The sequence below is a fragment of the Vicugna pacos genome, chromosome 4 (assembly GCF_048564905.1).
Source record: "Vicugna pacos chromosome 4, VicPac4, whole genome shotgun sequence".
In the NCBI taxonomy this organism is placed as follows: domain Eukaryota; kingdom Metazoa; phylum Chordata; class Mammalia; order Artiodactyla; family Camelidae; genus Vicugna; species Vicugna pacos.
This window is the reverse complement of record NC_132990.1, coordinates 77368774-77381463: the sequence shown is the minus strand read 5'-3', so window position 1 is coordinate 77381463 and position 12690 is coordinate 77368774. Positions and strand designations below refer to the sequence as shown.

Genomic DNA, 12690 nt, shown 5'->3' with positions numbered 1-12690 from the left:
CTGCCAGTCTGCATCTGGTCTTAGTGGGACCTTGGGTGCCAGTGCACCCTTAGTTCCTGGGCTGGTGAGGGTCCTCAGCACCTCCCCCCAGGGGACTCCTGAAGGACGGCTGTCTTTCCTCCCCTCTTGCAGACACAGGCGGGCGAGGCGGAAGGGGGCTTCTCTGCCGCTCAGCTCCAGTTCCAGCTGGTGAAGGAGCCGCCCCCGGGTAAGTCCCTGCAAACAGCTCACAGGCCCCCCACCTTTACTGTGTGGGCCTTGCCAGAAGCTCCCCCCGTCCGGTGGGCTTCCTCCAAGGCTGTGCTAGCTGCCGGAGCAGGACGGGGAGGCTTGGGAGGCAGCCACACAAAGCCTGGTCACAACTCCGTTTACCTGGAATGGATTTTTAAGTGGCATGGAAACCAGAGTTGCCCGAAGTGTCTTTATTAGCTAACGAGAGAGTTTTCCACACACTAAATCCCGGGTGGGAGGAGACTCATTCCTGGCTCTGGGGAGCCCCGGTGGCATGCTGGGGACAGTGGGATGGACAGCCAGGGGAGTCATGTGGCCCCGCCTTGTCTCAGTGCCCGAGATGCCACCTCAGAGCCTGCCCTCCGGCCCTGTGTCCAAGCCTTGTGTTCAGAAGCCCCTCTCAACGTTAACCCTCAGGAGCGGGAGGGAGATGGTTCAGACCAGCCAATCTGTGGGACTGGGGGCTCCCTGCAGTCGGCGCCTGGGAGAGTGGACCTCGGGATGGGTCAGTGCAGAGGGCAAGGGGCTGGAACTGCCCCGGGGCATCGGGGCTGCGCTGAGGGCTTGCGATAGGGTAGTCCAGGATTGGCGCAGCGTCTCTCTGACCAGGCACTGGCTGCCCTCGGCTCGGGACACCATGCCTGCGAGGGCACCCTGGGTGGTGCTCTCTGGGGGACTCCCCATCATGGTCACCAGGAACCTTGGGGTCCTTCTGCTTGACCCATAACACCTTGGCCTTCACCGAGGGCCGTGGACAAGAGGGCGGCGTTCCTGTTGGTGGAGGTTCCACAAATCTGGGCTTTGGCCAAATAGCTCCAGTCCCCTCAGGCTGGTGGCCTTAGGACCGACCCAGACCCCTGGGCCTTGCTGTCTCGCCCCCTGCCAGGTCGCAGGGTGGGATGAAGGTGTGGGAAGATGACAGTGTAGAGGTGACGGTCCCCGGGAAGACCCCACTGCAGCTCCCTCCAGGCCCTCCCTGTCTGCCCTTGGCTGACTGTCCAGCAGACACGGCCAAGGCCGGCCCCCACCCTGCTAGCACAGGCCTGGACAGTGGACACCTAGGGGAAAGAACAGCTGTGGCAAAGGGTTTGCAAATCCCATGTGGGCGTTTGACCCAAAAAACTAACCTAAAGCGGCCTCTTCATTTTCCATGGTGTTTGTAGTTTTGCCCTGGGTCCTCGTATCAGTAACTATCCAACATTGGGATAATTTTAGCAGGTAACCACGTATTTTTCTGTCCTCACGCTAAATGAACACAAGTAGGTGTTGTGGCTCCTTTGAACTTTAAGGCTGTTCTCGCCTGGCTTCAGAATTCCCGGACCCCATGCCCTGTGTCCCGCGTTCTGTGCCCGTCAGTGCTGACAGTCCTTTTGTCTCACAGGAGACCCCCAGACCAACCCCAGCCCCTGGTCAGCAGAGGAGGAGACGGCTCTGATGGAAAGCCACACACCGAGCTCCCAGGACGGGAGCCAGCACTCCCCAGGCACAGGGAGTCCCCACGGCCCCTGTGAAGCCAACGTTAGTCGAGGCTTGGCCCTGTACCCTCTGCAGGCTGAGGGGGTGCCTGGCCTTGCTCTGTTGGGTCCTCTGTGTGGCCGTGGGTTGGGGGGGTCACCTCGTCCATCCGATGGAGGTGTTGACTCGATGGGACTTCCATCCCTTCACATGGATTTGTCCATTGTGAGTCTTTGGAGCCCACTGGGAGGTGAATGTCTGATGAGTAGGGATCTCCACGGCCCTCGTTAGGGGGATGGCCCTTGTTCCTCACCGTGGTCGCAGGAGCCCAGGGGCTAGGTCCACAGCTCAGGACCATGCGCAGCAGAGGTGGCTGCACCCTGACTGGCATTCCTCTGTGTTTCCAGCAGGTGGCTGAAGGCAGCAGGAGCCCAGTGGGGTCAGAATCAGGGCTGGATTTTGCCAGCAGCCCCGTGGGGGAGCCCCACGCAATGGAAAGCTGGTCAAGGGAGCAGAGGTGTGGGGCCTGGGGGTGCTGTGCGGGCCGGTGGGACCCCTGGGCAGGGGCTGGGGCCCTGGGACATAGAGACGGCTTGGCCAGCTCCTCTTCCTGTGGAATCACTCCCTCCCAGTGCCCCTTGTCCTGGCCTGGGCCCTCTGTGCATCCAGCCCACCCCCGTGCCCTCCTGAGTCTGACCCCCTCTTTGTGGAGACAAAGATGTCACCTGGTGAATTGGCCTGAGATCCCGGGGGCGGGGGCAGCATGAAGGGCCCCTCCCGGGAGCACATGCCTCTAAGTCGCTCAGCTGGCAACCCCCCACCAGCTGCCTGATCCAGTGAGGACTGAGACCAGAACCCCTACCCAGGGTAACTAGCCCTCACTCGGGAGCCCTGGCCTCTGCTGCTCACCTCCCATTGAGGGCAGACTGCTGGCAGGTGTGGTTTTCAAGCGCCTGCCATAGCTGAAGGCCCCCTGTGGAGACTCTGAGCCCTGGGGAGGAGGCTGGAAGACGGGCCCCCTCCTGGGGCACCCCAGGACTTCATGCTGTGCTTCCAGGGTAGAGACCTGCTGGCAGGAGGACCCCCTTGGCCCCTTCTGGCGGGAGGCTTCCCAGCTGACTGGCTCTCCAGGTGACGCCCCTGCCCCTTCAGCGTCCCTCCCTCTTGCATGAGGACCAGTCCCCACATAAGGGGACCAGCTTCTAAGTCAGAGCCAGCCCGCTCCTACAGCCCCTGCCCTCCCCACTGCTTGGACACTTCTCCTGCCCGTCTGAGGATTTCCGGTTTTGATCACTGGCTTAGGGACCATGGGGTGTGGGTTCTGCTCTTCCCAGTGTTGGGTGACGTCCTTTGTGTAAAAGGCGTCGGCATCGTCCCTAAACTCTCCTCTCTCTGCAGCAGCAGCAGCAGCTGAGGCGGCGGCACCACCTACCCAGCCTGAGGGCAGCCCCTTGGCCCAGATCTCGGACCCCCTGGACCTGAGCTCTGAATCCGAGGCTGCTCCCAGGACCTGCTCCGGGTCTTCGGCACAGTCCCCTGCCTCCCCCTCCGGGAGCAGCCTGTCCTGTCCCTCTCTCCAGGAGTTTCAGAAGGCATCCGCCATCCTGGTCCAGCTTTCTGAGAGCTCCGTCTCCCTGTCGGACTGGGAAGCAGGGGACACTCGGGACGCAGACTTCGGCTAGTCTGGGGGCTTCTCCGCTCCAGACTCCTGGGGGTTCCACCAGGGCGGAGGGCAGTGACCTGGGAGGGACTGGAGGGCAGCAGGGCCCATTCTGAGCGCGGCTCCTGCACTGTGGCCAGTAGCGCAGTGCCAGTAGGCCTCCTGAGGGCGGGCTGGCTGCTGCCTTTCCTCCATGTCCCCTCTCCAAGGTCAGGGTCACAGCTGTCAGAGGCATCCAGAGAGGTCTGGGACCTGGAGAGCCTGTAGGAACCTGGCCCTGGTGTGGAGCCAGTTCCGGGGCACTCCTCCCTTGCAGGGGGCTCGTCCAGCCCGGAACCCAGTCTCCACCCAGCTCCCTCCTTGGGCCCTGGGGAGGGGCAGGAAGATTCTGGAACCAATAGGAGCCTGACCAGTGGATCAAACACAGGAAAAACCAAACGGAAATTCCCAGAGGCTGCCTGCACTGCACTCCCACCCCAAACCTCTTCCTCTGGTGACTTATGCTCATCTCTTTCCTTTCCCTCGGGGACCTCAGCCTCCGAAGGGGGGGATTTTGGCAGAGGAAGAGAGACTGGGCCTCCACAGGTCTTGGCTGGCCGTCCAGAGGAGCCCTGGGGTGCTGGCCCGAGTCCATCTGCTGACAGGAAACCCCTAGAGGCCTGACCCCAGGAGCCCACAGGCTCCTCCTGGGGACCCCAGCAGGCTGGCAGCCCCAAGAGCCGAGAGCCAGGCACCTGGGTTTGTGGGGAGCAGAGCCCCCACTGCCCTGGAGGAAGTCTGCCCTCCCCTGGCTGGTGGGGTCTTGCCAGAGGTCCTGTCCCCCATTGATGAGATGCTGTCCTATGGTACTGCCGCCCTCCCGTCCTCCACCCACAGGGACACCCACCTCCCTCCTCCGCCTCCAACGTCCTAGCGGAGTGTGAGGCCGACCCTGCCCGTCCCCACTCAGAAGGCTTCCCTTCCCTGCCTGAAGACACCTGGTCTCCTGGGGGCGCACTGGGTGCCCCAGGGGAAGACGCCTCCATCCTCACCCGAGAGTTGCCTTCCTTGTCTGAGGAGGGACTGCCTGCGGCACTGTCCCCAGGGCCCCAGGAGTCAGGGCTCTGCCTGGGGGTGGCCGGACAGGGCAGAAACTGTGGGGACGAACTGGGAGAATCAAGTTCTATTGGGGGTCACCAGGCCATGGGTGGCCAGTGGGCTGAACCAGTTGGCTGGCTAGGGTCCCCTTTGTGGGGGGGAGCAGGTGATACCCCAGTGGAGCTCCCAAGGCTCACAGTGCAGCCCCCAACCCTGTCCAGCGTGGGCTGTGTGACTGGGGAGAGTCTGCCAACGCTACTGGCAGCTGGCGACACAGTGCTGTGTGGCTCCAGGCTGGGGCACCCAGCCCCTACTTTGGGCTCAGGCCCCTGCACTGACACCCCTGGTATGGAGAGAGCCGAGGTGTTAGATTTGGTCTCTACCCAGCTCACCAGAAGGATCCTGTGCGACACACTAGCTGTGCTCTCAGAACCAGCCCCTCCAGGCAGCCTGGGGACAGAGGAGCCGGGGGGTGCCAGCCGTGTCGCCCAGTCTCACTCAGCGGCCACTGGGCAGTCGTGGGGAAGATGGGACTTCTGAGAAGACGAAGGAAGGACTGCGGTGACACACAGACACCTATGATACCGTCATGTGATTGTGCAAGAGCGTGTGTGCGCGTGTGAGCATGCAAGAGGCTTCAGGAAGCCTGGACCTGCCCCATGCTGGGCTGCTGCACGGGGAGTCCCCTGGGAGCGGGCACCTGACGCAGGGCCAAGAACTGGACGTCAACTGCGGATTGCCTCTGTCTGCATTTCTCTGGACGTTGGGTCCACTGCTTCTCTCAGGCTCCTCAGGAGCCCCCGGAGGCCCTGACCCAAAGAGATTAAGGTGAGAGGATGTGCGGGGCGCGTGCAGAGCTGGCTGGTCAGGAGGAGGAGCGGAGGCCACGGACTTGAGGGAGTCCCCGAGGAGCCAGGACCGGGAGCAGCTCCTGGGGTGAACTCGGAGACCACATGCCAGGAAGGGGTGCCGTGGGCCTCAGCACAGGCCAAGAGGAAAAGAGAGAGCGGCTTGCTGGGGGTGGTGAGGCCAGGAGCTGAGGCTGGGCGTCACATCTGCACTGTCGCCGCTCAGCTTTGACTAATTAGGATATCATCTGCCCCCACTTCTTACTTCTAAAGGCAGGGTCCTGGGTGCCTTCACGTGTCCAGCCGACTGCTTGTGGCTGGGAGATAGGCGTGTGTGTCCCCCGTGGGCCCAGTTGTGCAGATTAGGGGAGGTGGCAGCTCAGGGGCAGAAGGTCACTTTGCCTCAGCCAGCCATCCCTCCAGCCTGTCCTCTGGGGGTGGGCGGGCCACAGCTTCCCTGTATGTGTTCAGGTCCCCTCCCAGAAGAAATGAGAACCCACTTCCTGGTGGGCCATCCACTAGTGAAGGAGCCCTTCACGACACAGCAAGGGCCACAGCCCCTGCACCATGCACTTCTGCAGGGGCGACCAGAGGGCCACACAGGCCTCCAGGTGTCCCATTACGTGAGCGCCTGCTTCTCTCAGAACCGAAGCCAGGCGGGGCTCCAGGAAGTCAGTGCCGATTCAAGCGTAAAGAGGACTTCCCGTGAGACGTGAGGATGAAGTGAGGCTGCCAGGTGCAGGCCCTTGGGGATGGGGACTCAGCAGGCTGGGCAGGGTGGCCCTGGGGCCAGCTCAGTGTAAACTGGGACAGCTGACCTTCGAGGGCCTGAAGGACAGGGCACTGCAACAGTGACCTCTACCCACAGCAGCCACCCTGCAAGCCAAAATGGGCTCTGACTGGGTCCCTGCAGCCCACCCTTCCCCCAGAGCAGCCCTGCAGCCACAGCCACCACCCTGGGAGAGCACAGACTCGGATGGCGGCAGGCCCCCGTGTCCAGTCTGCCTGCTCCCAAGCTCTGTCTGAGCCCCGTCTTCCCCAGGATGGTCAGAAAGCTGGGCGGCGTGTGTGTGTTGGTTTCAATACGAGAGCACGTCTGAGCTCGTGCTCCAGGGCACCCACTAGACACCGTTGCGGCATCTTCTCAATGTACTTGCTTTGCACAGCAGACGTCTCCAGATTGGGGTAGGGTATGTGTATGTGTCACTGCGATACTTTCAATATTTTTGTCCTGCACTTGGAGAAGTAGCTTTTAAATGAGGGCAACAGTCAGTTCTTTTATAAAGAGAAGCAACTTTCAAATCTGCTTCTAATGTGGCTAGGATTTCTTGAGATGGGGCTCACTTATACTGTGCTTGGATCTCTCAGAAATTCCTTTCCAAATCCCACAGTCCTACTTACCTATCTATCGTCTGTTTAGTCCTCTCTCATCCATCTGTAGCATCTGTTTATCATTTAGATCATCTATCAATCATCTGTCTACATCAACTGTCTATAATCCATCCACCCATCCATCCATCCATCCACCCACCCATCCATCCATCCATCCATCCACCCATCCATCTCCAATTCCCTCTCAAATTGGAAAATACCTGCTTGACATGTTGTCCAGAATTGAATGAACAGACTGTTGGCCTTAGAAGGTCGGTGACCTGGTGCTGATCCCTCCGGGACTCAGCTTCTTCAGCTTTAAGAGAGGAACTCTTCATTTAACTACATTTATGGACCCTTAGGGACACCCAGCTTTTCAAACAATTGTCATTTAGAGTGGGAGGCATCTCTAGAGTTGTTCTGGCAAAGCCCCATGGTGCTACCTGTGCCCCATACCCTTTGGCTCTGGTAAGGGACCCCTCAGACCCCTCAGAACACTGCAGAGCCCCACATGCAGGCAGGAGCCCCCTCTGCCAACCTTCACCAGACTCCAGCCTCTGGGGCAGTCGCTCAGGTCCACGTGGACCTGCTCACCAGCCTGGCCTCCATCACACCCCAACTAATCGTGAACAGGGTCACGGTTCAGGGAAGCACCAGCTGAGACAATTCAAATTGATTTTACACCTGATATTTCCGAACCCAGCTCAGACTGCAAAGAGGTGTGACTCTGTGGGGGAAGACGTGTTCCTTCCCCATGTACACAATTTCAAGACAAATTTTGAGCTACAGTTTTCTTATTGATTTCCTCCTGGATTTCTGAACAAATTAGTCTGCAATTTTTTATTTTTTTCCTACTTATTGCTGCCCCTTTGGGATTTACGAGGCCGTGGGAGAGGAATTATGTGTTTTACACACACACGTTTGGCATGGTAATAAATCTCCCACGTCGAAACCCTGCAGATTTGCCGCAGATCCTATGGTGTCCAGGCTGGTGCTTGCTGGGGGTGGATGCCAGTGGCTCTGCGTAACGTGCAGCTGCACCTGAGGCCAGGACCAGGGCCTCCCCGGGTGAACTTCCCCGGTGCCCAGCATGCCACGGTGTCCCTGGAATTGTTTCTTGGCCTGTGGCCCCTTGCCCCTGAAGGGAGGCTGGTCAGGAGAACTAATGGAAAACCTGGCCTCACCTCTTGTGACAGTTGGATCTGAGGGAGCCTGGGGCTATGAGATGGCCCGAGGAGGCAGAGTGTGTCCCCGGAGGTGCTGGACACGTTTCATCTCAGCCAGCATCACGTGCGTGGAGCTGAGGGCTTTGGCATTCAGATATATTGACCTGGGGCAAGACTTCAATTTCAAGATTACTCCCTCCAAGGTCTCCCCGCGCTTGCCTTGGCTCCAATCCCTGTAACCTCTTGGGCCAATAAATCTTGATACCAGCCTCCAGAGAAGTCATTATCTTTCATAGAAAATGATTATTTCTCGGTTAAACCCCACGTCGAGTTTTCCTGTGATCTGTCTCCTTCGGGCTCCCTGCTTAGCTGTTCCCTCCGGCATAAAATGCCCACAAACCCACCTCCAGCGCGTTAAATCCCAAACCATCAGACGAGCTTTATGAGATCTTTTGGTGCCTTACCCTGCGCGGCTGTAACAGTCACTCTACAAAATAGAAATGAAGGCCGCGGGAGCGGTGGGGGCAGGGTGTGGGGGGTGGCGGCCGCAGCCGCCCCAGAACCACAGCAGCATCCTTTCAGATGGTACCCTCTTGTGCCATGCCCGAGGCGTCTGGCCTCTGTGAGGCAGGCGGTGAGTAAACGCGCTGGCCTTCCAGGTGGAGCTGGGGCCCCGCTGGGTCAGGGTCGCCTGCAGCAGGGACAAGGCTGTCCAGTGAGGGCCCAAACAAAACCGGCTCAGGGAGTCCGGTTCCACGCTGGCTCCCCAGGCAGCATCCAGGCCCCAGCAGGTCTGCAAGTTCCACATCTGTTGCCCAGTCCCTTGGCCTATCTGGTCAACCTGTGCCAGCCCTCAAACGCCAAACTGCTTCTCTGCATTTGTCCCTTAACCCATGTCTCCTTTGCCCTAAGCAAAGGCTCCTCTCTAATGCCCTGTGAGCGCAGCTGGGAGCAGGAGTGGGGTTTGCAAATCTGGACTGCAGGCTGGGGAGAAGGACAGAATCTCACACACACACGCACACCCCACATCCCTGGCCCTGCCTCGGGGGCTCCTTGGGCCCCACCCCTGCCTGTCACTCACCTGTAGGGGCCTTTCCCTCGGCCATGTCCATCCAGGTTGTAAAGATGCTAGTAGCCCACATCCCAAGTCCCGCTCTACCCCTTACTGGGAGTGCAGCCGGGACGCCCGTCCCTCCGTATCTATAGTCACCGCCCTCCTCACAGTGTCACTGTGAGGACACAGAGGATTGTCCCCGCCAGGCTCCGACCTCAGCACGTGGCAAGCACTCAGGAATAATCCTCCTTGTAAGTTTTCCATGGAACGGCTGGCGTCCTGAACCAGCTGAGCCTGAACATCAAACGCTGGCTGAATGGGTGTGACATGGAAGGCAGGGCCGGTTCTGGGGCCAGGCTGCAGTGGGAGTTCATCTGCCCCATGGGAGGGAGTCTCAGAGAAGGGACAGCCGGCCCTGCCCTCCAGGGCTCACGTCCATCCAGCCAGATACCAGCTGCCATGACTGGGGCAACTACTGCAACGGCAGGAGACTCCGAGCTGGGAGGGGCTTCTGCTTCTGTGCGGGACTCAGGCGTCAGAACAGGCCCTCCTCGGTGTTGAGGGCACCTGGGTTTGCCGTTCCTCTGTCACAAAGGTGCCATGTTCCCTTGACCATGGTACTAGGCCCTTGGCCCTTGGCCCGCTGAGCCTCAGTTTCCCCTCGATAAAACAGGAACACCAAGACTTCAATTCATCAGCGCTAAGGTGCACATCTTCCTGACGTTTTAATCCCTTTGAAATCAGCGTCCATCTTTCTTTTTTTAAGTGGAGGTTCTGGGGATTGAACTCAGGACCTTGTGCACGCTAAGCACGCGCTCTACCACTGACCTGTACCCTCCCTCCGTCCCCCACCAAAACGGAGTGCGTCTTTCTATCTGAGAATTACCTGTGCTACAAGCCTTCCTCCTACCACACGCACACGGGCAGTTTTTCTTACAATTGCCTGCTGGGTCTTAGCACCAGAAGTGCAAAAGCCTCTCCCGCGGGGAGGAGGACCAGCTTTGAGAAGGGTGCCAGGGTGGGAACCCCGAGCTTCAAGCAGGGAAGCAGGGCCTGGCATGGACACATGGAAGCTTTCACTATTCTGAGACTTCCCCTGCCCCCGGCTGCCCCACCCCGCCTGGTTTTAATGTTTCTGCATTTGGCTGCATTTTACAATTGATGCGTGCTTTTCCTAAAAGTTCTGGGCTGTGGGGCCAGCAGCACTTCGGCTTTGAGAAACTTTGGCATTGTTTTTTGGGTGCAGCCTCTCAGTGCTGGGCTGAGCCAGCACATACTTCCATTGGCTGCCCCAGAGAGCAGGAGTCCCAGAGACCTCCCCTCCAACCCCCTCGGTGCCTGGAAGGGGAACACAGAAGCCCTAAGGGAAGAGCTGTGAGTGACAGTGGGACTTGAACCTGGGCTGGGGAAGGGGCACAGTCCTTTCAAGTGGCTCTGGGTGTTTGCTAAGGCCTGAGTTGTGTTCCCCAAGAATCCATACGTTGAAGGCCTCACCTCCAATAGGACAGTGTTAGGAGGTACCTTTGGGAGGTGATCCAGGTTTGATGAGATCATGAGGGTGGGGCCCCCACGATGGGGTCAACGACCTTGTGAGAAGAGACACCAAGGGCTCCCGCTCCCTCTCTCCACACGCACGCACAGAGGTGGGTGAGCAGAGGGCGGGAAGGCAGCTGGCCGCCTGCAAGCCAGGAAGCGAGTCCTCCCCAGAACCTGGCCATGCCCGCCCCTGGTCTTGGACGTCCAGCCTCGGGAGTGTGAGAAATAAATAAACATCTGTTGTTTAAGCCACCCAGACTGTGGTGTCTTGCTGGGGTGGCCCGAGCAGACTAAGATGGCGTTCGAAAGCTAAGTCCCCCCGGAAGGGTCAAGGCGGCGCGTGATGTGGCCAAGAACCCTTCCTGGCGGCCCGGCCTTGACCGGCTCTGCCAACCGCGTGCCCCAATTCTGCCTGCTCAACAATCATCACCAGGCTTTGTGGCCATGCCCCCCAGGCTGAAACCTAGGGCCAGTGTTTTGGGGGGCCAGGGAGAGACGAGTCCAGGCTCGACCTCGAGGGCACCCAGCCTGGCAGGAGGCACCAGGAAGCACAGAGCCTGAGGGCTCTGCAGGGCTGGCTGGAGGCAGGGGCCCCACAGCGGAGAGAGACCAAGAGAGGCCACGCTGGGCAGGTGAGGGGCACAGGGACCCTTCTCTGTCCATCACCACTTTCAGGCTGGGGTGCTGCCCAGGCAGCTGGATCTCATCTTCCCTCCTTGTCCATGCATCCCGAGCACTGCCCCGGCCCTCTCCATCCTGACCCGCAGTCCCCACCTCATCTCTTCGCTCCCCTTTTAGCAGAACTGGGAAGCATCACCAGCCCCTGGGCCTCTTCCCTCTCTCCTCATTCTTTCTGCAAACACTTCTGGTCACCCTTTGTCCCCTGCATCTACTCAGAGCGCCGTAGTCGAGCCACCAGTGAGCCACCCCTCCAGACCCAATCCATTAGGTCTGTTCTCACCCTTGTCTCTCAGATCTCCATTCTCATATGTCCGTCTGCCTCCTCCCACTGTCCTCCCACCTCCCTGCGGCTCCTTCTGGTCCCCTCCCCTCCTCAGCCCTGCAGCTGCAGCCCAGGGCTCAGCGTGTGGCCAGCCCCCTCCTGTCCTTGCAGCCGTGGGGACCTCAACCAGCCCTGGCCTACGCTCTGAGCTCCAGACTCACATAGCCAACCAGTGGCCTGACACCAACTGCAGATGTTGGAAAGGTCTCTCAAATTTGAATTCACAGGTCCAAGCCAACTCTGATCTCCACCCTCACCCCTAGGTTGCTCTTCCGCCCCCTCCTCTGCAGTCTCCCATCTCAGCCAGGAGAGCTTCATTCTTCCAGTTGATCTGGCCAGACCCCTGCAGGCAGACATGATCTCTCTGTCGCACACCCTGGATTTGAGCCATCCTGTGCCCTACCTGAAGTCTGACCTTTCTCATTAGCATTGCCACCCATCTCTCGCCTGAGTCCCATCATCTCTTGGAAGGCTGCCAAGGCCCCTTAAGGGTCTCCTGCTTCCCTTCCCACCCCTTCTGCCTGCCAGAACCACAGCCCTGCTCAAAATCTTCCTGTGGCCACCACCACTTTGGGAGCCGGGGCCCTCCTCTGCAGCCAGGCCAGTGAGGCCCTGCACACAGTCTTGCTCTGGGCTGCTTCTTTAGCTCCCCCTCTCCCCTTGGCTTGCTGTGCTCAAGCCACACCAGCCTCCTTGCTGTCCTTCCAACAAGCTCACCCTCTTCTGCCTCAGGGCCTTTGCACATGCAGGTGCTCTCTCATCTCCTTCACCCCAAGGTCTCCTTCTCAGAGAGACCTTCCGAATCCCCTGTGAACCAAAGCCCCCTCCCTCCTGCCCTGCTCTACTGTTTTTTATAGCACTTATTGCCACTTTGTTTTGGGTCTCCCTCCCAGAACGCAGACCCAGTTCTGGGATTTCATTTTGGCTTTGTCTCTAGAGACTGGCACGGAGCAGAGTCCCAGCAAATGTTAGTGAAGGAAGGCAGGAACAGCAAATGGAGAGAGGACACAGGTGCCTCGTTCAGGGGCCCTTTGGTTTCCATCATCTTAGCCAGCATTTTCAAACCTTTCTCAGCAACAAAAACAACAAAACCTTTTTTTCAAACAAAATCTTACACAGAACCCCACAAGGTAAAGAGCAGAGAGGTGATTGCATGGGTACAAATTCAGTTTGTGTTTGAATCCTATCACTTACTTATTTAGCACTTAATCACCCATAAGAGCGAGGTGGCCTGGAACAGGAGAATTTGAATTTCTAGGCAAATGGATGACAGATGCTGACTCATGTCC

The 12690-nt window shown here is 59.1% G+C and overlaps 1 protein-coding gene and 1 pseudogene across 16 annotated transcripts in view; both read left to right on the top strand.

Annotated features, from left to right (window-relative positions):
- LOC102539648 (coiled-coil domain-containing protein 187) overlaps window positions 1-3617 on the top strand; it is a 43016-nt gene extending 39399 nt beyond the window's left edge. For 11 of the 16 annotated variants that reach the window (XM_072960408.1, XM_072960415.1, XM_072960416.1 and 8 more), the window contains 5 exons: window positions 133-208; window positions 1613-1749; window positions 2094-2203; window positions 2744-2817; window positions 3085-3617. In XM_072960408.1, the coding sequence (XP_072816509.1) occupies window positions 133-208; window positions 1613-1749; window positions 2094-2203; window positions 2744-2817; window positions 3085-3368 (681 nt within the window). In that variant the 3' untranslated portion in view covers window positions 3369-3617. Of the gene's footprint in view, window positions 1-132; window positions 209-1612; window positions 1750-2093; window positions 2204-2743; window positions 2818-3084 lie in introns of those variants that run through there. The other 5 variants (XM_072960413.1, XM_072960414.1, XM_072960423.1 and 2 more) reach the window with 5 other exon arrangements.
- Window positions 3614-7752, top strand: LOC140695898 (uncharacterized; annotated as a pseudogene).
- Window positions 7753-12690: the final 4938 nt, after the last annotated feature.